The following is a 24,488-nucleotide window of genomic DNA, read 5'->3' as shown; positions in this document are numbered from 1 at the left end:
GGACACACGCACGGACACACACACGCACGGACACACACACGCACGGACACACACACACACACCCAGACACACACAAACACGCACGCACACACACGTACACACACACACACACGTACACACACAAGGACACACACACACGGACACACACACGCGCACACAAACACACACGGACACACACACACAAACACACGCGCACGCACACACACGCACACAAACACACGCACACAAACACACACGGACACAAACACACTCGCACGCACACACACACGGACATGTACACACAAACACACACGGACACACACGCACACACACAAACACACGTACACACGCACGGACACACACCGTTACACCCCTAGTCAGTAGTATTTCAAACTGAAGTTGTGCTCCGGGTTGAAGAAGGAAACACTTACTTGCACTGTTCAGGAGTGTGTTTGGCTTCGTCTGTGCAGCGATAGAATTTACCCTGAAACACAAAAGCAGGAAATATTATTTCTGGTAAAAAAATTGAAAAACAACAACATCTGGACTCAACTGAAGGCAGAACCAGCTGAACACAACTAAGATAAGATAATAACCTGTGACATATCTAAAAACACCACGTCTCTGCTCCACGTGTCTTCTTGGTGGTCCGGCCACTTGCACATGTCTGTATTTACCTGATCGTGTTTTGTGTTTTGCCCGTTTTGGTTTACCTTGGTTTACGCACAGTTAATTTACAAGTTTATTGAAGAAGAAGAAGAAGAAGAAGAAGAAGAAGAAGAAGAAGAAGAAGATCAACAGTCTTCCTCGTCTCACCTTGAACAGTTGGACTCCAATGCAGGCGAACATGAACTGCAGCAGCGTCGTGACAATCATGATGTTTCCAATCGTCTTGATGGCCACAAATACACACTGGACCACATGCTGCAACACACACACACACACACATATTAAATACCAAGGAGTGTTTAACTGTGACCTGTGACGCTGCTAACTTATTATTGCTGTTGCTGCTCTACTGTGATTGGTCAGCTTTGATTCACATCATAAACTCCACCAGGACATCTCCAAACATTCAGATTCACAAGAACAAAACAGTGCTAGTTACCTTCAGAGCTAGTTACCTTCAGAGCTAGTTACCTCCAGAGCTAGTTACCTTCAGAGCTAGTTACCTCCAGAGCTAGTTACCTTCAGAGCTAGTTACCTTCAGAGTTAGTTACCTTCAGAGCTAGTTACCTCCAGAGCTAGTTACCTTCAGAGCTAGTTACCTTCAGAGCTAGTTACCTCCAGAGCTAGTTACCTCCAGAGCTAGTTACCTCCAGAGCTAGTTACCTCCAGAGCTAGTTACCTTCAGAGTTAGTTACCTTCAGAGTTAGTTACCTTCAGAGTTAGTTACCTTCAGATCTTGTTACCTCCAGAGCTAGTTACCTTCAGAGTTAGTTACCTTCAGAGTTAGTTACCTTCAGAGCTAGTTACCTTCAGATCTTGTTACCTCCAGAGCTAGTTACCTCCAGAGCTAGTTACCTCCAGAGCTAGTTACCTCCAGAGCTAGTTACCTCCAGAGCTAGTTACCTTCAGAGTTAGTTACCTTCAGAGTTAGTTACCTTCAGATATTGTTACCTTCAGATATTGTTACCTCCAGAGCTAGTTACCTCCAGAGCTAGTTACCTCCAGAGCTAGTTACCTTCAGAGCTAGTTACCTCCAGAGCTAGTTACCTCCAGAGCTAGTTACCTTCAGAGTTAGTTACCTTCAGATCTTGTTACCTCCAGAGCTAGTTACCTCCAGAGCTAGTTACCTTCAGATATTGTTACCTCCAGAGCAAGTTACCTTCAGAGCTAGTTACCTTCAGATCTTGGTACCTCCAGAGCTAGTTACCGTCAGAGCTAGTTACCGTCAGAGCTAGTTACCTTCAGAGTTAGTTACCTTCAGAGTTAGTTACCTTCAGAGTTAGTTACCTTCAGAGCTAGTTACCTTCAGAGCTAGTTACCTTCAGAGTTAGTTACTTTCAGAGCTAGTTACCTCCAGAGCTAGTTACCTTCAGAATTAGTTACCTTCAGAATTAGTTACCTTCAGACATAGTTACCTTCAGAGTTAGTTACCTTCAGACAGTTACTTCCAGAGCTTGTTACCTTCAGAGTTAGTTACCTTCAGAGTTAGTTACCTTCAGAGTTAGTTACCTTCAGACATAGTTACCTCCAGAGGTAGTTACCTTCAGAGTTAGTTACCTCCAGAGCCAGTTACCTCCAGAGCTAGTTACCTCCAGAGCTAGTTACCTTCAGAGTTAGTTACCTTCTGATCTTGTTACCTCCAGAGCTAGTTACCTTCAGAGTTAGTTACCTTCAGAGCTAGTTACCTTCAGAGTTAGTTACCTTCAGAGTTAGTTACCTTCAGATCTTGTTACCTCCAGAGCTAGTTACTTCCAGAGCTCGTTACCTTCAGAGTTAGTTACCTTCAGACATAGTTACTTCCAGACTTAGTTACCTTCAGTCCCTTGGCTCTGTTGATGGCCCTCAGAGGTCTCAGCACCCGGAGGACTCGGAGGATCTTCACCACTGAGATGGCACTAGAGCTGCAGAGACAAACTAGTCATCAGTCTCATGTATCACAACATGGAGACATCCAGTTAGTTCAGAGTTGTAGCTGCTGTTCTCCCCCAGCAGAGGGTAGCACACACACACACACACACACACACACACACAGTACTGCTCTAAAGGGTTCTAAATCTCTTCCTCACAGGTGTTTCTATGAGGCCAACATGGTGCTGAAGAACATCTGATACTCACTGAAGGAAGAATGAGACCAGCGAGACACTGACGACCAGCAGGTCCAACAAATTGAACCAGTTCCTGCAGAAGGAGCCCTGATGGAGGAACGCTCCGTGGACCGCCATCTGTCACACAGAGAGACAACGGCACTAAATCAAGAGAAGAAGAAGAAAGAGTAATTTCATCCTGAATGAAGGATACTTATTACCTTAAACAGAATCTCCACAGTGAAGATGGAGGTGAATGCGTAGTCGGCATAGCCCAGAATCTACACAGACAAACACAGAAAACAAATTATGACTTTGAATTAATCTTCATGGCCAGTTTTGCTCCAGAAGGACCACACAGTGAAGGTCTTGACTCGGGGCTTGATTCCTGACAGTCCAGGTAGGTGAGTCTCCTGTGAAGACCATCAGATTCCTCCAGTCAACACAGGTCAGTTCTCAAGTCAAGAGATGGACACGACCTTATGTTCTTTAAAGTTCTCCAAAGCTTCATGTGTTAAAGCTGCATTCTCTCTAGTGACCACCAGGGGGCGACTCCTCTGGTTGTATAGAAGTCTATGAGAAAATGACTCTACTTCTCTCTTGATTGTGTTCTCGTGGAAATGACATCATTGTTGAAACGTGAAGAGAATACACAAGTTGTATCCAGAAGAGAGGCGGCTGATACAGAGTTCATATCCTGTGTGTGTGTGTGAGTGTCTATACGTGTGTGTGTGTGTGTGTATATATGTGTGTGTGTGTGTGTGTGTATATATGTGTGTGTGTGTGTGTGTGTGTGTCTATGTGTGTGTGTGTGTGTGTGTGTGAGTCTATGTGTGTGTGTGTGTCTATACGTGTGTGTGTGTGTGTGTATATGTGTGTCTATGTGTGTGTGTGTATGTGTTGATTGTATGTTAGAAGTAATTTCTTTCCTCAGCTGCTGCTAATTGCTACGTCCTGCATGAAGCCAGCTGCTGCACACAGTGTGTGCGTGTGTGTGTGTGTGGGGGGGGGGGGGTTCTGTCAGGATCAGATAGTAAACTGGTGATTCTCTCTCCATGTGACCCACTTCTGTTTTGTAATCTGCTGAAGCCCCGCCCCCCCAGCTCAAACCACAGAGGTGTGTTGATGACATCATCAGCGACATCATCGTGACGAGACTTTGCTCTGCCACATTCAGCTCTGCCACAATGCTCGTTTTTAGTTTACTACATTTAATTGTATTGTTTGTGATTCATCTATCAGTGATGTAACTGTTCTACACACCAGGAGATGATCAAATCAACACTTTTATCAGATCACACCAGTAGCACGCTAGCAGGTTAGCATGCTAGCAGCAGACGGCAGCTACATGTTGATCCTACGACAGCTAACAGCTGCTGACACACGTCAGATCAAACACCAATAAAACAAAATAGAAACAAGAAGAGCTGGTTTGAGACTCACGTTGTTCCTGAAGGAGTGGGCTCTGATTGGATCCTCGGCAGCCAATGAGCAGCTGCTGAGGATGATGAAGACGAGGATGAGGTTTGTGAAGATGTGGTGGTGGATCAGAGTGTGACAGGCTCTACGGATACTGCAGATAGAGAGAGAGAGAGAAGGACTTCCTGTCAGAGGTAGGCAGGTCTGAAGTACACACACCTCAAGTCTGTTTGAGACAGGAAGTCCTGACGGAGAATAAAAGTCCCATAAAACTAAAATACTGAATATATGTTGTGATTATTATTATTATGAATATATATATATACTGAATATATATATATACGTCAAACGTCCATTGATTGACGGAGGTTTCAGGAGGTTTTATAGACTTGACCTGCCATGCTAATGCTAATAGCTCTACCTGTGATGTGTGCTGATACTTCTACCTGTAAAGCAGCTGGGCCATGCTAACGCTAATGCTAACAGTAATACATGTGGATCAGGTGGAGTCAGACTTACGGGTTCGTCTTGCTCAGGCAGAAGAACGCACTGCCTTCTGGGATCGGAAGAATCTTCTCTTTAGGAGGAGCCAGGTTGGCCATCTTTAACTGGACTGCTCCTTCTGACAGGAGGAGGAGAGAGGAGAGGAGAGAGGAGAGAAGAGAGGAGAGAGGTGAGAGGAGAGAGGAGAGGAGAGAGGAGAGAGGAGAGTGGAGAGAGGAGAGGAGAGAGGTGAGAGGAGAGGAGAGGAGAGAGGTGAGAGGAGAGGAGAGGTGAGAGGAGAGAGGTGAGAAGAGGAGAGAGGTGAGAAGAGGAGAGAGGAGAGAGGTGAGAGGAGAGGAGAGAGGAGAGAGGAGAGTGGAGAGAGGAGAGGAGAGAGGTGAGAGGAGAGGAGAGGAGAGAGGTGAGAGGAGAGGAGAGGTGAGAGGAGAGAGGTTATATTGTTAATTGAACAGAGCTGTAAATAACGATAATAACAATAAAAACATTATTTCAATAAAATCACTGACCGTCTTCTCCTTCAGGAAGCTCCTCCTCCTCCTCCTCGTACTCTGTGTCTTCATCGATGTCCACCTGAAGAGACAAACAGCCGTCAGACTGACGGATTCACATCGAAGATGAAAGAGTGAAATCAGACCTCCATTCTTCACCTTTACTTCCTCTTCCTCTGCTTGTTCTTCTGCTTCTCCTGCAACCTCCTCCTCCTCCACCGCTCCTTCTGTCTTCTTACTGGAGAGACAACAGGAAAATAATAAACCACTCTCTCGTCTATCGTCTGTATTTTGTCCTCTTTCCTCCATCCCTCCATCACTCACGCCTTCTTCTTGTCGTCTCCGTCTCCTCCGGCCAGGTTGTCTACAGCGATGGCCAAGAAGACGTTCAGCAGGATGTCTGACTCTCATTAAGAAGACGTAACAAACTGAGACGCTCCGAGGGCTTGAGATTATTATTACAAAAGATATAAAACTGCACAACATTAAAAACCAACAGCATTGCTGCTGTGTCCGTGAGGTCAGTGAACGCCTCGCTGACAGGATACAGTTACCACAGATGAAGAGGATGACGAAGTAAACGGACACGATCATCCCCGGAAACACGGGGCCGCCGTACGCCATGATGCCGTCGTACATAACCATGTTCCAGTCCTCCCCGGTCAGTATCTGCACAAATCGACATCATCGGGTTTATAGTTAGGGCTGGTTCAGGTTTATAGTTAGGGCTGGTTCAGGTTTATAGTTAGGGCTGGTTCAGGTTTATAGTTAGGGCTGGTTCAGGTTTATAGTTAGGGCTGGTTCAGGTCTATAGTTAGGGCTGGTTCAGGTCTATAGTTAGGGCTGGTTCAGGTCTATAGTTAGGGCTGGTTCTGTTATGATGTGGGGTGTTTCACGGACCCAAATGCAGACTCAGACAGCAGAGTTCTTTTTCAAAACCAAGGTAGTTTATTTCTCTCAGTCAAGGGAAAAGAGAGGTAATGGCCAAAGTCAATAGGAGGCGTCTCCACGCCTCCGCACAGTTCCAAGCCGGAAGGAGGCTAATCCTACACAGCGGCAGACGAAGCCGACAGGAAAACTGTCAAACGTTAAATACGGAGGCGCGCTCCGCTCGGATCCTAGCCGGGAGGTGGCAGGTCCGTGTCCGCGGCTGGCAGGCAGGCTGGATCATCTGTGTGACACCCGAGGCTCGACACAGGATGGCAGGCAAGTTGAAAAAACAAAGCGGATTGTTAGTAGCGGATCTTCAGAGAGTGAACAAACGGACTACTCACGGGTCGGAATACCAGGTAGGTAAACGGACGGACTGACAACTGGGATGAGAGTGACAGGAGTATTTATGTCAGCTGGAGGTGATCACAGGAGATGAGGCACAGCTGTGCCTTTGGAGAGAGGCGCAGCAGTGGGTGGGACTCGTAGGAGGACACTACTGAGGGAAATACAGCAGTTAGACATAAATCCTCACAGTACACCCCCCTCAACGGGAGCCTCCCGGCGAACCGCCAGGCTTATCGGGGTGCAGGCGATGGTATGTGCGGAGTAGCTCTGGATCCATAATCTGGGAGCGTGGAACCCAGCATCGTTCCTCCACACCATACCCCACCCAATCAACGAGGTATTAGTAACCCCTACCTCGTCGGCGGACATCCAGGAGACGGTCGACTGTGTAAACCGGACCGCCTTCGATGAGTCGGGGGGGTGGAGGGGGTTCGGCCGGAGGGTTCAGAGGACTGGAGTGAACGGGTTTGAGAAGAGACACATGGAAAACAGGGTGGATCCTCATGGATTGCGGGAGCTTGAGCTTGACCGTGACTGGGTTGATAACGGAGACGATGGGGAACGGGCCAATGAATCTGGGAGAGAGCTTCTTGGATTCAGTGCGTAGGGGTATGTCCCTGGTGGAAAGCCAGACCCGTTGGCCAGGAAGATAGGTGGGGGCGGGTGTGCGGCGGCAATCAGCCAGACGCTTGTTTTGTTCGGAAGAACGAAGTAGGGCGGCCCAAGTCTCTCTCCAGACTCTTCTGCATCGGCGATGGTTGATTTGGACAGACGGGATGGAAATCTCAACCTCTTGGCTGGGTAGAAGGGGAGGTTGGTAGCCAATGGAGGCCTCGAAGGGGGAGAGACCTGTTGCCGTGGAGGTATGGCTGTTGTGTGCGTACTCTATCCAGGCCAAGTGACGACTCCAGGAAGATTGATTTGCCGCCGCTACACATCAGAGCATGGCTTCTAGCTCCTGGTTAAGCCTCTCGGTCTGCCCATTGGTCTGGGGGTGAAAGCCGGAGGAGAGGCTAGCAGTGGCACCGAGGCTGCGGCAGAACGCCTTCCAAACTTGGGAGGAGAACTGAGGACCGCGATCAGAAACAATATCCATAGGGATGCCGTGGAGTCTAAAGACATGTTGAACCAACAAGTCTGCGGTCTCGCGGGCCGACGGGAGCTTGGGAAGGGGAATAAAGTGAGCCGCCTTGGAAAACCGGTCCACGATGGTCAGGATGACCGTGTTGCTCTCGGAGGGGGGAAATCCGGTGACAAGGTCCAATGGCATATGCGACCAAGGCCTGTGGGGAACCGGCAGAGGTCGTAATAGTCCGACAGGGGGTCTGTGCGAGGCCTTGTTGCGCGCACAGGTGGTACAGGCTAAGACGTAAGCTCGGGTGTCATTGTCCAAAGATGGCCACAAGAAGGAGCGCCGAAGCCAGTTGATTGTACGTCTTATCCCAGGGTGGCCGGAGAGACGGGAGTCATGAGCCCATTGTAGGACCCGGGAACGGACGGAGAGGGGAACGAACAGGCGCCCTGGATGACCACCTCCTGGATCTGGCTGGGTCTGCTGAGCATCCCGCACCGCAAACTCTATCGCCCCGGTGAGGACCCCTAGGACACAGGCGGGTGGAACAATCGTATCTAGCGCTGGGTCAGCCTCGTCTGGGGAAAACTGACGAGAGAGGGCGTCGGGCTTGATGTTCTTACTCCCTGGGCGGTAGGTGATGGTGAAGTGGAAACGGGCAAAGAATAGAGCCCAGCAGGCTTGGCGGGAGTTCAGTCGCCGGGCAGAATGGATGTATTCCAGATTTCGGTGGTCGGTCCACACAATGAACAGGTGGACTGACCCTTCCAACCAATGTTTCCATTCCTCCAGAGCCAGCTTGACGGCCAGTAACTCCCGGTTGCCCACATCATAGTTCCGCTCGGCCGGGGAAAGGCGGCGAGAGAAAAAAGCACACGGGCGGAGCTTAGAGTCAGTGGTTGAGGGCTGTGACAATACTGCTCCTACTCTGGTGTCGGAGGCGTCCACCTCGACCACGAACTGGCGGCTCTCATCTGGCTGCACTAGGATGGGGGCTGAGGTGAATCGTTCCTTGAGGATGTTAAACGCTCGGTTGGCCTTGGGGGACCAGGAAAAATCCACCTTAGAGGAGGTGAGTCTGGTTAGGGGTGACGCCGTCTGACTGTAGTTCCGAATGAACCGGCGGTAGAAGTTTGCAAACCCAAGGAACTGTTGGAGCTTCTTCGGGTTAGAGGGGACCGGCCACTCGGTGACCGCCTTAACCTTCTCCGGGTCCTTGCGAATCTGACCCTCCTCAATGATGAAACCAAGAAACTGTACGGAGGTGACATGGAATTCACATTTCTCGGCTTTGATGAAGAGTTGGTTCTCCAGTAAGCGCTGAAGGACCTGACGGACATGGTGGCAATGTTCTTGTAGGTTCGAGGAGTAAATCAGAATGTCGTCGATGTAGACAAACACAAACCGGTTGAGAAAATCCCCGAGCACGTCATTCACCAAAGCCTGGAAAACGGCTGGTGCATTTGTAAGTCTGAATGGCATGACCAGGTACTCGAAATGTCCCAGGGGAGTGTTGAAAGCGGTCTTCCACTCATCCCCCTCCCATATCCGAACCAAGTGGTAGGCATTGCGGAGGTCTAGCTTGGTGAAAATCGTGGCTCCGGGTAGGGATTCAAAAGCAGAGTTGAGTAGGGGTAGCGGATACTTGTTCCAGGTGGTGATCTGGTTTAACCCTCGGTAGTCGATGCAAGGACGGAGACTCTTGTCCTTCTTGGCCATGAAGAAAAACCCCGCTCCCACCGGGGAGGATGATGGGCGGATAATTCCAGCAGCGAGGGAGTCTGTGATATAGGTCTCCATTGCCTCGCGTTCCGGTCGGGAAAGGTTGTATAGTCGGCTGGAGGGCAGGGTGGCGCCGGGGAATAGTTCTATGGCGCAATCATAGGGTCGGTGGGGTGGCAGGGAAAGGGCTCATTCCTTGTTGAATGCCTCGCTGAGATCTGCATACTCCAAGGGAACTGAGGTGAGATCAGTTCCAGTTGTAGGGGTGTGGAGAGAAGAGGTCTGCTGGGGAATGGCGGACTTGAGGCACCTCGAAAGACATCTAGGGCTCCAACTGATGATTCTGTTTCCTGCCCAGTCTATCTGTGGGTTGTGGTCCAGGAGCCAAGGATGGCCCAGAACCAGAGGTGTCAGGGGCGTATAGAAGATGTAAAAACAGATCTTGTGTTGATGGTTTCCTGATACAAGCAGGGTAACAGGGCAAGTCCGGTGCGTGACATTGGTCAAACGACTTCCATCCAGGGCGGTCGCCTGAAGAGGGCATTCCAACTCCTCAAAGGGAATCCCATGAGCGAAGGCCAAGGAGGAGTCCAAAAAATTCTGTTCTGCTCCAGAATCAATGAGGGCCAAGACTGGTAGAGCACCGGACGGCAGGCATAACTTAGCTGGTAGTGTGAGACGGGACTTGGAACTGGGAAGTCGGGTGGAGTCGCTTGCCAGTATTCCCACTCTTACTGCGGCGAGCCCTCTCTTTTGGTCGCACCGAACAGACAGGCATACGATGACCCGGCTCGCCGCAGCAGAGGCAGGCTCCTGAACGGATTCATCGCTCCCTCTCTCCCTGAGACAGATGGAACCGTCCCAACTGCATGGGTTCATCCCGATCCCCGGGAGAAGGTGCCGGAGCAGGCGAGTGCTGGTGGCCTGGGCTGCGGTGGCGAGGGGGAGCTGGGACCCAGTAACCGGAAGTGGTTACTGGCTGACGAACCGGAGCCGGGAACCTGTAGTTACGCTCTCGCCGACGTTCCTGCATCCGAGTATCCAGTCGGATGGTGAGAGTGATCAGGTCTTCCAGCGTCTTTGCCTCCTCCAGAACAGCAAGTCTGTCCTTTAATTCCTCTGACAGGCTGCTGAGAAAAACCCCCTGTAGCGCCCTCTCCTCCCAACCGGACTCTGCGGCCAGGATGCGAAAGTCGATGGAATGTTCAGCGGCGCTAGCAGAGCCCTGACGGAGGCGGAGGAGGTTCTGAACAGTGTCCTGAGAGTATGTAGGGTGGTCGAAAGCTCTCCGAAAGGCCTCCAGGTACTGTCCAAAAGAAACCGTATCCAACGGATTCTGGGTGAACCAGGCCTGGGCCCAGTCGAGAGCACGGCCATGTAGCAACCCGGTCAGATAGGCAATCCTTGAGCTGTCCGATGCAAACGTGCAGGGCCGCTGGTTAAACACAAACGTCGTCTGGAGCAGGAAACCTCTACATGCCCTCATGTCTCCGTGGAAAGGTTCAAGAGATGGACCAGATGACTCACGGACAAGTTGCACGTCCCCCGCCGTTGAATCCAGGGGGGAGGGGCGGGGCTGTGCGAGTCCCTGCACCATGCTGCCGATCTCAGCCACCTGAGATCCGATGGCTTGCTGAGATCCCCGCATATCATGGAGCAGATGGTGTTGCTGTCCCAGAAGAACTCCTTGGTTTGTGATCGCCACCTGCAGGGGATCTGCAGGTGGAGATCCTGCTGCGGCTGCTGGGTCCATTATTATGGTCAGTCCGTTCTGTTATGATGTGGGGTGTTTCACAGACCCAAATGCAGACTCAGACAGCAGAGTTCTATTTCAAAACCAAGGCAGTTTATTTCTCTCAGTCAAGGGAAAAGAGAGGTAATGGCCAAAGTCAATAGGAGGCATCTCCACGCCTCCGCACAGTTCCAAGCCGGAAGGAGGCTAATCCTACACAGCGGCAGACGAAGCAGACAGGAAAACTGTCAAACGTCAAATACGGAGGCGCGTCCTCGCGCTCCGCTCGGATCCTAGCCGGGAGGTGGCAGGTCCGCGTCTGCGGCTGGCAGGCAGGCTGGATCATCTGTGTGACACATTTGGCTCGACACAGGACGGCAGGCAAGTTGAAAAAACAAAGCGGATTGTTAGTAGCGGATCTTCAGAGAGTGAACAAACGGACTACTCACGGGTCGGAATACCAGGTAGGTAAACGGACGGACTGACAACTGGGATGAGAGTGACAGGAGTATTTATGTCAGCTGGAGGTGATCACAGGAGATGAGGCACAGCTGTGCCTATGGAGAGAGGCGCGGCAGTGGGCGGGACTCGTAGGAGGACACTACTGAGGGAAATACAGCAGAGTTAGACATAAATCCTCACAGGTGCAGGTTTATAGTTAGGGCTGGTTCAGGTTTATAGTTAGGGCTGGTTCAGGTTTATAGTTAGGGCTGGTTCAGGTTTATAGTTAGGGCTGGTTCAGGTTTATAGTTAGGGCTGGCTCAGGTTTATAGTTAGGGCTGGTTCAGGTTTATAGTTAGAGCTGGTTCAGGTTTATAGTTAGAGCTGGCTCAGGTTTATAGTTAGGGCTGGATCAGGTTTATAGTTAGGGCTGGTTCAGGTTTATAGTTAGGGCTGGTTCAGGTTTATAGTTAGAGGTGGTTCAGGTTGATAGTTAGGGCTGGTTCAGGTTTATAGTTAGAGCTGGTTCAGGTTCATAGTTAGGGCTGGCTCAGGTTTATAGTTAGGGCTGGTTCAGGTTTATAGTTAGAGCTGGTTCAGGTTCATAGTTAGGGCTGGTTTAGGGTTCGGGCTGGTTCAGGTTTATAGTTAGGGCTGGTTCAGGTTTATAGTTAGGGCTGGTTCAGGTTTATAGTTAGAGCTGGTTCAGGTTCATAGTTAGGGCTGGTTCAGGTTCATAGTTAGGGCTAGCTCAGGTTTATAGTTAGAGCTGGTTCAGGTTCATAGTTAGGGCTGGTTTAGGGTTCGGGCTGGTTCAGGTTTATAGTTCGGGCTGGCTCAGGTTTATAGTTTCTCCTCGTTAAAGTTTGGCTCTACAAAAGAAAGTGAACTGCGTTACCTGGAAGCAGGTGAGCAGCGCCTGAGGAAAGGCATCAAAGGTGCTGCGTTTGGTCTGCGTCTCGTCGAAGTTGAACTTTCCTCCGAACAGCTGCATGCCGAGCAGAGCGAAGATGATGAGGAAGAGAAAGAGCAGCAGCAGCAGCGAGGCGATGGACTTCATGGAGTTCAGCAGCGACGCCACCAGGTTGGACAGAGCCGTCCAATGGCTGCGCAGACACAGAGCGACATCATCATCATCATCAGAGCTGGACTCGGTTAGAGGTCTGAGTCCGGTCTAAACCCTGTTCCTCACCGTGTCACCTTGAAGATCCTTAGCAGGCGGACGCAGCGCAGCACGGAGATGCCCAGCGGCGGCATGATGCCCAGCTCCACCAGGATGGTCTCCACGATGCCGCCGCACACCACAAAGCAGTCGAAGCGGTTGAAGAACGCCACGAAGTAGTGAGCCAGACCCAGACTGTACATCTTCAGCAGCATCTCCACGGTGAACAGAGACAGCAGCACCTTGTTGGCAATGTCTGCAGAGACACGTCAGGTACATCTGTATTATTATATTATATTATATTATATTATAGTAGGTTATATTATATTATATTATATTATATTGTATTATAGTAGGTTATATTATATTATATTATATTACGTTAAATTATATTATATTATATTATAGTAGGTCATATTATATTACATGATATTATATTATATTATATTATATTATGTTATATTATATTATATTATATTATGTTATATTATATTATATTATATTATATTATGTTATATTATATTATATTATATTATATTACAGTGGGTTATATTATATTGTATTATATTACGTTATATTACATTACATTACATTGTATTATATTATATTATATTATATTATATTATGTTATATTATATTATATTATATTATATTACAGTGGGTTATATTATATTGTATTATATTACGTTATATTACATTACATTACATTGTATTATATTATATTATATTATATTATATATATTATATTATATTGTATATATTATATTATATTATATTACATTGTAGTATGTTATATTATATTACATTATATTATATTATATTATGTTATATTATATATATATTATATTATATTATATGACATTGTATTTTATTGTATTATATTATATTACAGGGGTGTCAAACTCATCTCCACTCTGGGCCACATCAGCATCACGGTCCCTCAAAGGGCCGGTTGTAACTGTAAGACTGTATCACTAACTTCTCCTAACATATTGTTAAATAACTCTCTGCATTTGATTATTGTTTATTCAAGTGTAAACATATAGTACATGCAGTTATATAAATGAAAAATATATTTAATCACATTTCTGTTATTATAACATAAATCATTTAAATTGAGGGTTCAGAAACCCACATGACTCTATCAAAGATCAAACTATTAAAGAAAATAACAAAGACAAATATCAAACACGAGTTCTGACATTAACTTTGTTCAAAGCTGTTTGTTCACCTCTCTGCATCACTAATGTTCCTCCCTGTCGTCGTCCTGTGCATGCAGCTACATCCAAGAGCTGCTCACTGAGAGTCAGGTCTGATGAACATGATAGATGATGTATCCGTGTTGTCTGTGCTTTCATCAACAGTTCATTACAAACACGAGTACCTGCTCGTCTCTCAGCTAGCTGTGTTGTTAGATTGCTGCTAGTTCATCAACTCGGTCTGCGATGGTGTTTCTTCACAAACTGACATTTGTAAAAGTCTGTATCTGGGCGGAGCTCTGCTCACATAGTAGTAGTAATGGCAGTAGAAGAAGCAGTAGTAGTAGTACTAGTAGCAGTCATACCAATAGCTGTAGTAGTATTACTACTTTTAGTAGCATGAATAGCAGTAGTAGTAGTAGTTGTCGTATAAGTAATAGTAGTAGTGGTAGTAATGGCAGTAGTGGTAGTAATAATATTGATGGTAGCAGTAATAGCAGTAGCGGTAATAGTAGCAACAGCAAAAGTTATAGTAGTAGCAGTAGTAGTAATACTATATTAGCAGCAGCAGTTGTAGTTCTCGCAGTATTAGTAAGAGCATTCATTTTTTTTAACAAAAAAGCCTAATTTTGAGCTTGTTTAAATACAGTTAATCCATGAGGCTTTTATTTTGAAAGGGTGGTGCTGGGTGGGGGGGAGAGGAGACATAAGCATAATGTCTGACACACATAAACAGAGGTTATTAAATGCCTGGCTTCATCACAAGCATTTCAATTAGAATTCACTCTTTGGGGCTTTTATTTTGAAATGGAGTGTATGTGTGTGTGTGTGTGGGGGGGGTCCTCTAAAAGTCTCTAAGACCTGAATGACTGTATGAGAGAGAGAGAGAAGAAAGAATTAGTGAGAGAGAGAGAGAGAGAGAGAGAGAGAATAAATAATTAGTGAGTGAGTGAGTGAGTGAGTGAGAGAGAAGAAATAATTAGTGAGAGAGTGAGAGAGAGACTCTGATATCTCTGGCACACTTTCTCATTTGGAGATTGTCCGATGTTTTATCTTTTACAGCTTACATGACTGTTGTCCTGCTCTGCCATGTCTTTCCTCGTCTCTCCCTCTTGTGTCACGGTGTGTGTAAATGTCACGCGAATCAGGAAACTCATCAGAATACTCATGTCTGATTGGCTGAGCTGCAACACGTATATCTCTAAATCATGTGTGTGCGGCTTTCATTTAAAAATGGGGGGGGGGGGGGGGGGGAGTCCTCTAAAAGTCTCCAAGACTATTATATATCTATTTGTTGCATTGGTGATATTATAAGTGTTGCTGTGAACGTGTCGTGGTGCGTTCACTGACGTCTGTTTTTAGAGACAATGATGAAGAAATTAAGCTGTTTTAAGTTTAAATCACCATCAGGAGGAGAAATGTCCCGATGTCTGTGAACTAGATGGACAAACCGTTGTATTATTATAACAACACTCACACATGATGAAGATGATGAAGAACTGTATTCCGTGTGTGTGTGTGTGTGTGTGTGTGTGTTGCTACCTTGGACTTGTGTCAGCCAATCAGGTTGGTTGTAGTGCTCCGAGGCGCTGAGGGAGGTGTTGAGGAAGACGAGCAGCAGAACCAGCCAATAGAACGTCACCGACTTGACGGCGGTGCGACAGTTTCGTCGACAGACTCGATTCCAGCGACGCAGCGTCCGACTGAGAGACAAGAGGACATCGAGGGTCAAGACTGTGAGGAGGAAACTCTTCTGTCCTGAAGGTGTGAGGGACAGTGAACTCACCAGCAGCTGATCTTCATCATCCGGGAGCTGGAAGGAGACTCGAGTTAGTTTGTTCAAACATGGAGGCTGCATGGTGTGTTCAGGGACCTCTGTTCGGGAAAACTTCCCGCTTAGTCTCACGTGAGACAGAGGACAGTTAGAGGAGGGTTCATCCTCTGGAGCGGGTGTGTGTGTGTGTGTTACCAGCAGTTCTGACAGCAGTTTGTGTGTTCTTCATCAATGTTCTCTGTGTTTTCAGAAGCTGTATCACTGGCAGGAAGACTCGCTGAGAGACAGAGAGACACAGAGACAGAGACACACAGAGACAGAAAGAGAGAGAGACACAGAGAGACAGAGACACAGAGACACACAGAGACAGAGAGAGAGAGACACAGAGAGACACAGAGACATAGAGAGACACAGAGAGACACAGAGAGACACAGAGACACAGAGACACAGAGAGACACAGAGAGACACAGAGACAGAGAGACACAGAGACAGAGACAGAAAGAGAGAGAGAGACACAGAGAGACAGAGACACAGAGACAGAGAGACACACAGAGACAGAGAGAGAGAGACACAGAGAGACACAGAGACACAGAGAGACACAGAGACACAGAGAGACACAGAGACACAGAGACAGAAAGAGAGAGAGAGACACAGAGAGACAGAGACACAGAGACAGAGAGACACACAGAGACAGAGAGAGAGAGACACAGAGAGACAGAGACACAGAGACAGAGAGACACACAGAGACAGAGAGAGAGAGACACAGAGAGACACAGAGACACAGAGTGACACAGAGACAAAGAGACACAGAGACACAGAGACAGAGAGAGACACAGAGAGACACAGAGAGAGAGATTTAGATTTTTAGAAAACCTTTATTGTCTTTGAACAACATGTTTCTTTACCATTTAAAACAGTTAAACAAATAAAGTCCAACAAACTTGTGTATATATGTACATATATTTATATGTACATATATATATATATTTATAGATATATAAATATATATATATACATATATACATATATATATATATATATATATATATATATATATATATATATATATATATATATATATATATATATACATATATATATATATATATATATATATATATATATATATATATATATACATATATATATATATATATATTAGGGGTGTAACAATACGCGTATTCGTATTGAACCCTTCGGTACGCATGACGAACCGAACAATACGTTTGAGGAAAAAAAATAAAAATAAAAATCAATAAATTAAATTCAAAACATTTATTTAAGCAGGTAGTCCCATTGAGATTAAAAATCTCTTTTGCAAGATGTAAGTAACAATACTACATCACATTAAGGATCAGTTTTTGTTTTCTATGCTGATGTGTTGCTAAGAAGACACCCCAGAAGACTCAGGTATAGTTCCATCATTGTTCAAAGTCAAAGAATAACTTATTAACATGATGTTAATTGTAATGAATAAATATATTTTAAAATCAAGTACATTTCTCTGGCATATATATATATATATATATATATATATATATATATATATATATATATATATATATATATATATAAATATATATATATATATGTAATAGAGGAGTTCTCACCGTGTGTGTCAATGGAGTGACTGAACCATCCAAACTTTCCTCTCTTCCTCTCTGACAGATCTCCCAGAGACGGACCTGAGAGAATATCATGATTATATATTTATACATATTATTATGTACTAAATAAGATCAATACATTACATCATAATGCACAACAGTTCATCACAGTTATGAGAAATAATAAACAAGAATAATCATCAGACAATCAGTGTTTACTTAATGACAGAAGTATTCTGACGAAGTACTTATACCACGTCGTAAAGGTTCTACGATTCCAGTCTCACTGAATACAAGTACTAAAAGTACAGCAGAGTATCACAAGTTAATCACTAGTATCAGATAATAATGTCAATACACATGCATGTAACTATTGTGGCTGCTTGAAGATGTAACTAAATACTTACTATAAATAAATAAATACATATTATAATATATACAGTCAGTTAGTTTAGTCCAGTGGGTCCCAACATAGGGGTCGGGCCCCTCCAGAGGGTCACCAGATCAACCTGAGGGGCTTTAAATGATTGAGAAGAAGGGCCTCAAATATTTGGTTCAGTAAAAGTATAAAGCAGCAGTCAATGGAAATACTCCAGTAAGGTACAAGTACCTCAACATTGTGCTTAAGTCCGCTCAGTAAATGTACTGAGTTACTTTCCACCATCTGTTAGTAACGATGTCTCGGTTTTAATTAATGTCAATTAACTGACGGAGCCAATTAAAGTTCATCTGCTTCATTAAAGAACCTGATCAAATTAGAATAATTGATCAGGAAAATTACCTCATCACACACACACACACACACACACACACTTACGTGGGTTCCCGTCCTCGTCCAGTTCGTTCATGTCCTCGGCCTGAGTGATCCAGTCCATGTACCCACTCAGGTCCTCCTCCATCTGCTGCTTCTCCCTCAGCTTCTGGAAGTCTCCCCGTGCCTTCGCCTTCTCCCTCTCCTTACTGAACTCTCTGCAACGTTATCACAATGTTACCACAACGTTACCACAACGTTCACACGACGTTCACACCACGTTCACACCACGTTCACACGACGGTCACACGTCGGTCACACCACGTTCACACCACGTTCACACCACGTTCACACCACGTTCACACAACGGTCACACCACGTTCACACCACGTTCACACCACGTTCACACGACGGTCACACCATGTTCACACGTCGGTCACACCACGTTCACACCACGTTCACACGACGGTCACACCACGTTCACACCACGGTCACACGACGGTCACACCATGGTCACACGTTCACACCACGGTCACACCACGTTCACACCACGGTCACACCACGTTCACACCACGGTCACACCACGTTCACACGTTCACACCACGTTCACACCACGGTCACACCACGTTCACACGTTCACACCACGTTCACACCACGTTCACACCACGTTCACACGACGGTCACACCATGTTCACACCACGTTCACACCACGGTCACACCACGTTCACACGTTCACACCACGGTCACACGACGGTCACACCATGTTCACACGTTCACACCACGGTCACACCACGTTCACACCACGGTCACACCACGTTCACACGTTCATACCACGTTCACACCACGTTCACACCACGGTCACACCACGTTCACACCACGGTCACACCACGGTCACACCACGTTCACACCACGTTCACACGACGGTCACACCATGTTCACACGTTCACACCACGGTCACACCACGTTCACACCACGTTCACACCACGTTCACACGACGGTCACACGACGGTCACACCACGTTCACACCACGTTCACACCACGGTCACACGACGGTCACACCATGGTCACACGTTCACACCACGGTCACACCACGTTCACACCACGGTCACACCACGTTCACACCACGGTCACACCACGTTCACACGTTCACACCACGTTCACACCACGGTCACACGACGGTCACACCATGTTCACACATTCACACCACGGTCACACCACGTTCACACCACGGTCACACCACGTTCACACGTTCACACCACGTTCACACCACGGTCACACCACGTTCACACGTTCACACCACGTTCACACCACGTTCACACCACGGTCACACCACGTTCACACGTTCACACCACGTTCACACCACGTTCACACCACGGTCACACCACGTTCACACATTCACACCACGGTCACACCACGTTCACACCACGGTCACACCACGTTCACACCACATTCACACCACGGTCACACCACGTTCACACCACGGTCACACCACGTTCACACCACGTTCACACGTCGGTCACACCACGTTCACACGTCGGTCACACCACGTTCACACGTTCACACCACGTTCACACCACGGTCACACGACGGTCACACCACGTTCACACGTTGGTCACACCACGGTCACACGTTCACACCACGTTCACACGTCGGTCACACCATGTTCACACGTTCACACGTCGGTCACACCACGGTCACACCATGTTCACACGTTCACACCACGTTCACACCACGGTCACACCACGTTCACACGTTCACACCACGTTCACACGTCGGTCACACCGCGGTCACACCATGTTCACACGTTCACACCACGTTCACACGTTCACACCACGTTCACACGTTCACACGTCGGTCATACCACGGTCACACCACGTTCACACGTTCACACCACGGTCACACCACGTTCACACGACGGTCACACCACGGTCACACGTTCACACCACGGTCACACCACGTTCACACCACGGTCACACCACGTTCACACCACGGTCACACCACGTTCACACGACGGTCACACCACGTTCACACGTCGGTCACACCACGGTCACACCACGTTCACACCACGTTCACACCACGTTCACACGTCGGTCACACCACGGTCACACCACGTTCACACCACGTTCACACCACGTTCACACGTCGGTCACACCACGTTCACACCACGTTCACACCACGTTCACACGACGGTCACACCACGTTCACACCACGTTCACACCACGTTCACACGTTCACACCACGGTCACACCACGTTCACACGACGGTCACACCACGTTCACACGTCGGTCACACCACGTTCACACCACGTTCACACCACGTTCACACGTCGGTCACACCACGTTCACACCACGTTCACACCACGTTCACACCACGTTCACACGTTCACACCACATTCACACCACGTTCACACCACGTTCACACGTCGGTCACACCACGGTCACACCACGTTCACACGTTCACACCACGTTCACACCACGTTCACACCACGTTCACACGACGGTCACACCACGTTACCACGACGTTACCATGTCGGTCACACGTCGGTCACACCACGTTCACACGTCGATCACACCACGTTACCACGACGGTCACACCACGTTCACACGACGGTCACACCACGTTCACACGACGGTCACACCACGTTCACACCACATTCACACCACGTTCACACGACGGTCACACCACGTTCACACGTCGGTCACACCACGGTCACACCACGTTCACACGTTCACACCACGTTCACACCACATTCACACCACGTTCACACCACATTCACACCACGTTCACACGTCGGTCACACCACGGTCACATGTTCACCACGTTACCACGACGTTCACACGTCGGCCACACCACGTTCACACGTTCACACCACGTTCACACCACGTTCACACCACGTTCACACGTCGGTCACACCACGGTCACACCACGTTCACACGTTCACACCACGTTCACACCACATTCACACCACGTTCACGCCACGGTCACACGTCGGTCACACCACGGTCACATGGTCACACCACGTTACCACGACGTTCACACGACGGTCACACGACGTTCACACGACGGTCACACGTCGGTCACACCACGGTCACACCACGTTCACACCACGGTCACACCACGTTACCACGACGTTCACACGTCGGTCACACCACGGTCACATGTTCACATGACGGTCGCACGTCGGTCACACCACGGTCACACGTTCACGCCACGGTCACGCAACGTTCACGCCACGGTCACGCGACGTTACCGCGACGTTACCACCACGTTCACGCGACGGTCACGCGACGTTCACGCCGCGGTCACACCACGTTCACACCACGTTCACACCACGTTCACACAACGTTTGAATGAGACCTGAATCTGGACCTGTGGATTGTATAGAAGGCGTGTGTTTAAAGAACGAACCCGCTGAGGACTCCCAGAACCAGGTTGAGGACAAAGAAGGAGCCAAAGATCACCAGACTGACAAAATAAACCCACGGCAGCCCGAAGCCAATGGCGTCGTTCATCTGAAGAGAAACACAGAGGGAGCAGTTTCACAAAGACTCAAAGACTCAGAGAGACCCTGACCCAGACCCAAAGGTACTCTGACCATGAGAGACCTTGACCCAGAGATACTCTAACCCAGAGAGACCCTGACCAAGAGAGACTCTGGCCCAGAGAGCCTCAAAGACCCAGAGAGACTAAAAGACCCAAAGAGCCTCAAAGACCCAGAGAGACCCAAACACCCAGAGAGACCCAGAGAGACTCAGAGAGATTCAAAGACACAGAGAGACTAAAATACCCAGAGACCCAGAGAGACCCAGAGAGACCCAGAGAGACTCAGAGAGACTCAAAGACCCAGAGACCCAGAGAGACTCAAAGACCCAGAGACCCAGAGAGACCCTGACACAGAGAGACTCAGAGAGACCCAGAGAGACTCAAAGACCCAGAGAGACCTAGAGATACCCAGAGAGACCCAGAGAGACGCTGACACAGAGAGACTCAGAGAGACCCAGAGAGACTCAAAGACCCAGAGAGACCCTGACCCAGTAGAGGACGTCGGTCCAGCCCTCCATGGTGATGCACTGGAACACAGTCAACATGGCGAAGAAGAAGTTGTCAAAGTTGGTGATTCCTCCGTTGGGACCGTCCCACCTCCCCCGACACTCCGTCCCGTTAATGTTGCACTGACGGCCGTGACCGGCGAACGCACACGGTACCGGGTCGTCCTCCACGTAGTTATCTGCAATATTTATACCAGTGAGTAGAGTACTAATGTGTACTATTGTAATGTACTGGAGTATTTCCATGTTCTGCTACTTTATACTTCTACACCATTCCATCTAAGGTATATATATATATATATATATATATATATATATATATATATATATATATATATATATATATACACATATATTATACTTTCTACTTCACTAAATGTATGTATGACAGTATTCGTACTTTTACTGAAGTAAAAGATCGGAGTATTTCTGATGAATGAGCATAGAGCTTCCTGTGATATACACATTATTGTACTATTGTACTGCTCAGTAATACTTGATATATTAAACATTTTTATTGTTTGCTATTTTGATTATTTAGTTAATTTAAGTTTCTATAAATGTTTTTACTCCTTCAATCAAATATTTTCCACATGATGTTTCACTTCTAACTAGATAAATATAATATCCTGTGGACTTCATTATTACTTTGTATTTCCTGAATAGTACTAGCTAGTTGTAGTAGTTGTACCTGCATGTTTGTAGTAGCAGGTTTTGTGCATGCGTCCGATGAAGAGCTCCAGACCGATGATGGCGTAGATGATGATGACGAAGAGAACCAGCAGAGCGATGTGGAGCAGAGGAACCATCGCCTTCATGATGGAGTTCAGCACGATCTGGAGACCTGAGAGACACACAAAGGGTTACACACACGCACGCACGCACACACACACACACACACACACACACACACACAGGAGACTCACTGGGAACTCCAGAAACCAGTCTGAGAGGCCTCAGGACCCTGAAGGCTCTCAGAGCTTTGACATCCAGACCTCCAGGTTTCCCTGGTACGTGATGAGTCGTTGCCACCTCACCGGATTTGTGAGTCATCGTCTCCAAGACGACGCTGAACAAACTGCACAAAAACAAAAACAGGAAGAAGAAGATTGAGGAGACGAGTGGTCCCAGTATACAAACAATGAGTCAGCAGTTTAAGTTATATGTTGCAGATCAATATTGAACATATTCTTGAAAACAATCATATCATTGGTTAACTGATGATTGGTTCTCTCTGGAATGACCGACGTCGTCACAAACACTAAACACGAGAGCTTTCATCAGCGATCATCCTGCTTCTCACTCAGATAGGTACAGACATGGAGTCTAGAGTGGAAACCTTCCAGAATGTTCCTTTAAATCCAAATTAAAATGAGCTTCTAAAAGTTGTGACATATTTAAATGAGGAGTGACTTTAGTCCTTGTTTTTCATTCCAGATATAAGACAACCAGCTCACACAGATGTGATGTTAATCTGTATTTTTGATTTATATTCCTCTTATTCCTCTTTAATTTAACATTCTTTATTTATCTGAGCTGTTTCTCTTTGTGCTGAAGATCAGCAACAGTTCATCTCAATATAAAGATGTGAAGGTGAAAGTGTCCTTGCTTTGATGCAGTCAAACATTATTGAAATGTACAGTATTCTTCCCATATTTAGAGTAAAGTTAAAATCTATTGTGATGACCCGTGTAACTACTGGATGGACTGTCATGAAACACTGAATGAATGAACTAGCACCAACATCAGCAGGTTTACTTTGAACCCTTAGAGTCAGAGAGAGAAAGAGCAAACACCATGAACTCCTCAGAGGAACGTGTCCCACATCCAGCAGCCTCTGTCACCGTCCACATCCAGCAGCCAGTGTCACCGTCTCCACCGTGACCTCAGGCAGCGTTACCATGACAACGGGCTTCATCATCACCGCCCGAGGTCGTCCCGAGTCACGCCACTGCCGCCCGGCAGCGAGGACACAAAAACAACATGAGGACGGAGACCAGCAGGACTCGTTCATTCTAACGAGAGAGCTCGTTTTCAGATCGTTATTAGAAGAGTCTGAGAACATTATGAGAGTCTCCTTCGAGAAATCTCCTTCAAGGATACATCTCCTTCAAAGAGAAGTCTCCTTCAATTAGAAGCCCCATTCAAGGAGAAGTATACTTCAATTAGAAGCCCCCTTCAAGGAGAAGTCTCCTTCAAGGAGAAGTCTACTTCAATTAGAAGCCCCCTTCAAGGAGAAGTCTCCTTCAATTATAAGCCCCCTTCAAGGAGAAGTCTCCTTCAATTAGAAGCCCCCTTCAAGGAGAAGTCTCCTTCAATTAGAAGTCTCCTTCAAGAAGTCTCGATCTTAAATGATGATAAACGGCAGTGAGAGTTAGGGAACAGAAGCTTAGAGTTATCTAAAAGATAAGATAAGAATGTCACGGCTGAATGTTTAGCTGATTTTTAACAACGTGGATGAGATTTCAGAACGAGACTTCTACAATAACAAACAGAACGGTAAAGGAAATGTTTTATTTCTCTGTGGTTCTTTCCATGATGTTGTCAGACAACAAGCA

At 47.2% G+C, this 24,488-nt stretch overlaps 1 protein-coding gene across 1 annotated transcript in view; it reads right to left on the bottom strand.

The window, feature by feature from the left end:
* cacna1fb (calcium channel, voltage-dependent, L type, alpha 1F subunit) overlaps positions 1-24,488 on the bottom strand; it is a gene marked incomplete at its 3' end in the record, with an annotated part of 91,500 nt that overhangs the window by 62,135 nt on the left and 4,877 nt on the right. The window contains exons 5-26 of the mRNA XM_079273944.1: positions 22,857-23,008; positions 22,622-22,774; positions 21,913-22,109; positions 21,290-21,393; positions 17,948-18,099; positions 17,134-17,208; positions 15,719-15,800; positions 15,536-15,562; positions 15,292-15,452; positions 12,581-12,806; positions 12,287-12,494; positions 5,692-5,812; positions 5,468-5,543; positions 5,303-5,381; positions 5,162-5,225; positions 4,671-4,773; positions 4,176-4,305; positions 2,954-3,013; positions 2,764-2,870; positions 2,462-2,549; positions 796-903; positions 411-463 (exon numbers count right to left, since the gene is read on the bottom strand). Of these exons, the coding sequence (XP_079130070.1) occupies positions 411-463; positions 796-903; positions 2,462-2,549; positions 2,764-2,870; positions 2,954-3,013; positions 4,176-4,305; positions 4,671-4,773; positions 5,162-5,225; positions 5,303-5,381; positions 5,468-5,543; positions 5,692-5,812; positions 12,287-12,494; positions 12,581-12,806; positions 15,292-15,452; positions 15,536-15,562; positions 15,719-15,800; positions 17,134-17,208; positions 17,948-18,099; positions 21,290-21,393; positions 21,913-22,109; positions 22,622-22,774; positions 22,857-23,008 (2,526 nt within the window). The remainder of the gene's footprint in view (positions 1-410; positions 464-795; positions 904-2,461; positions 2,550-2,763; positions 2,871-2,953; positions 3,014-4,175; positions 4,306-4,670; positions 4,774-5,161; positions 5,226-5,302; positions 5,382-5,467; positions 5,544-5,691; positions 5,813-12,286; positions 12,495-12,580; positions 12,807-15,291; positions 15,453-15,535; positions 15,563-15,718; positions 15,801-17,133; positions 17,209-17,947; positions 18,100-21,289; positions 21,394-21,912; positions 22,110-22,621; positions 22,775-22,856; positions 23,009-24,488) is intronic.

The sequence above is a fragment of the Melanostigma gelatinosum genome (genome assembly GCF_949748355.1).
Source record: "Melanostigma gelatinosum genome assembly, chromosome: 8".
Classification (NCBI taxonomy): Eukaryota; Metazoa; Chordata; class Actinopteri; order Perciformes; family Zoarcidae; genus Melanostigma; species Melanostigma gelatinosum.
Note: the sequence above shows the minus strand (reverse complement) of the source record. Positions and strands in the feature narration are given on the sequence as shown.